Source organism: Apteryx rowi, unplaced genomic scaffold (assembly GCF_003343035.1).
Source record: "Apteryx rowi isolate R43461 unplaced genomic scaffold, aptRow1 scaffold_32, whole genome shotgun sequence".
NCBI classification, from domain to species: Eukaryota; Metazoa; Chordata; class Aves; order Apterygiformes; family Apterygidae; genus Apteryx; species Apteryx rowi.
The window spans coordinates 1279632-1281617 of NW_020449641.1; the positions used below are offsets into that span (position 1 = coordinate 1279632).

The 1986-nt window shown below is 65.6% G+C and overlaps 1 protein-coding gene across 1 annotated transcript in view; it reads left to right on the forward strand.

The window, feature by feature from the left end:
- The first annotated feature begins 826 nt into the window (after window positions 1-826).
- Window positions 827-1986, forward strand: part of ECEL1 (endothelin converting enzyme like 1) — a 9521-nt gene continuing 8361 nt past the window's right edge. The window contains exon 1 of the mRNA XM_026071001.1: window positions 827-1570. Within this exon, the coding sequence (XP_025926786.1) occupies window positions 827-1570 (744 nt within the window). The remainder of the gene's footprint in view (window positions 1571-1986) is intronic.

The window sequence follows — 1986 nt, forward strand, 5'->3', positions numbered from 1 at the left end:
CCCCTGGGCTGGAGTTAACTTTGCACACATGCAGCACAATGCAACCCAATTTGGCACCAAGCAATGCAACACGCCCCAACCCAGCACAACGCGACCCAACACAACGCAACCCAAGGAACCCAACCCAACGCAACAAAATGCAACACAGCACAATGCAACACAATGCCACGCATCGCGTCGCAACGCAACCCGGCACTACACAACAAAACCCTGCACAGCACACCCCGATCCAACACGACACAATGCCCTCCCACTCAAACTCCCTGATAGCCCCCCTTCCCCAAGCTGCTCCCCCCCTCCCCATACCCCCATCCAGAGGTGCTGGGAGCTCTGTCCCCCCCCCCGACTTCGGAAAGGGTGTGGGACTTGGCTCTCTGGACCACCCCAGAGCAGGTGCTCTCCTGGGCACCCCAGGGTGGGTGTGCTGGGATGGTGCTGTGCCAGGGGGTGAAACCCAGCTGGGACTGGGCAGGTGGGAGCCTGCCCTGGGCACTGGTGGGGCTGGCAAAGACGCAGCTGGGGGAGAGGGCTGCCACTGAGCTCCTGGCACCGCAGCCAGTCCCAGTGCCACCAGCAGGGTGTACAGGCAGGGACTGGGATGCAGGCGGTGATGACGGCGAGCAGCAATATCTCCTTCTTGCTCCTCCCAAAACACCCCTAAATCACATCATCTGCCTTTTCCAGGAGCTTCCTGACTCACCCGGACACCATCCACCACCTCCTCAGAGCAGGCATGGCTCCAGCATGAACTGCAGGGCACCTGTGCCTGCCCCCCGCCTGTCCTGAGCCCCCCGGCGCTGCCCACGGCGAGCCCCGGCGCCCAGCCATGGAGAAGACCTACTCGCTGACGGCCCACTACGATGAGTTTCAGGAGGTGAAGTACATGAGCAAGTACCAGAGCGGCACCCTGCCCAACGGCTTTGCCCTCCAGCTGGGCACCGGGGCCAAGAAGCGCCGTGGGGGGCTGCCGCGCTGGAGCCGCCGGGAGATCTGCCTCCTCTCGGGGCTGGTGTTCGCTGCAGGGCTCTGCGTCATCTTGACGTGCATGCTGGTCCTCAAATACCTGGCGGCCGAAGGGGACAGCTACTGCCTGGAGGGCTGCCAGGAGAAGAAGGCCTTCTTGCGGGCGTCCCGGTTCCTCAGCGCCAACATGGATGCCACCATCGACCCGTGCCAGGATTTCTACTCCTTCGCTTGCGGCGGGTGGCTCCGGCGGCACGGCATCCCCGAGGACAAGCTGGTGTATGGCACCATCGGGGCCATCGCGGAGCAGAACGAGGCCAAGCTGCGGGCGCTGCTGAGCCGCCCGGTGCGGCGGCGTGCCCGTGCCTCGGCCGAGAGGAAAGTCAAGGAGTTTTTCCGCTCGTGCCTGGACCGGGCTGAGATCGACCGGCTGGGCCCGCGGCCCATGCTGGAGGTGATCGGGGAGTGCGGTGGCTGGGACGCCACGCCGGGCCGCGGCGACCTCAACGAGCTGCTCTACAAGACGCAGGGGGTCTACAGCGCCGCGGTGCTCTTCTCGCTCACCGTCAGCCTGGACGACAGGAACACTTCGCGCTACRTCATCCGGGTGAGGGACATCAGCATCCTGCTCATTGCAGGGGCTCCCGCCAGGACTGGTGCCCCTCCAGGTCACCTGCCTGCACCTACACGGCTGGCACTGCTGCCATCCTCGCCACGGGTGGCACGGGGTGGGGACAGCCTGGGGTGTCCTGTGCCACTGTCTGGAGCTGGTGCCCCCCCATCTTCACCATGGGACCCGCCCCCAAAGCCAGGCTGCCCCGGTGCGGGCAGCAGGGTGCTGTGCCGGGGCAGGTTGTCACCTCTCGGATGGGCGGGGGGAGGATGCAGGCAAGGGGATGTATGGAACGGAGCGGTGCTGCCCACCTCAGTGCTGGTGGGAAAACCCTGTCCCTGAGTCCCACTGAGTGCCCTGCAACCGCACCCCTCACCCTGGCATCCCGGCGGTCACCTGCACCCGGGGGG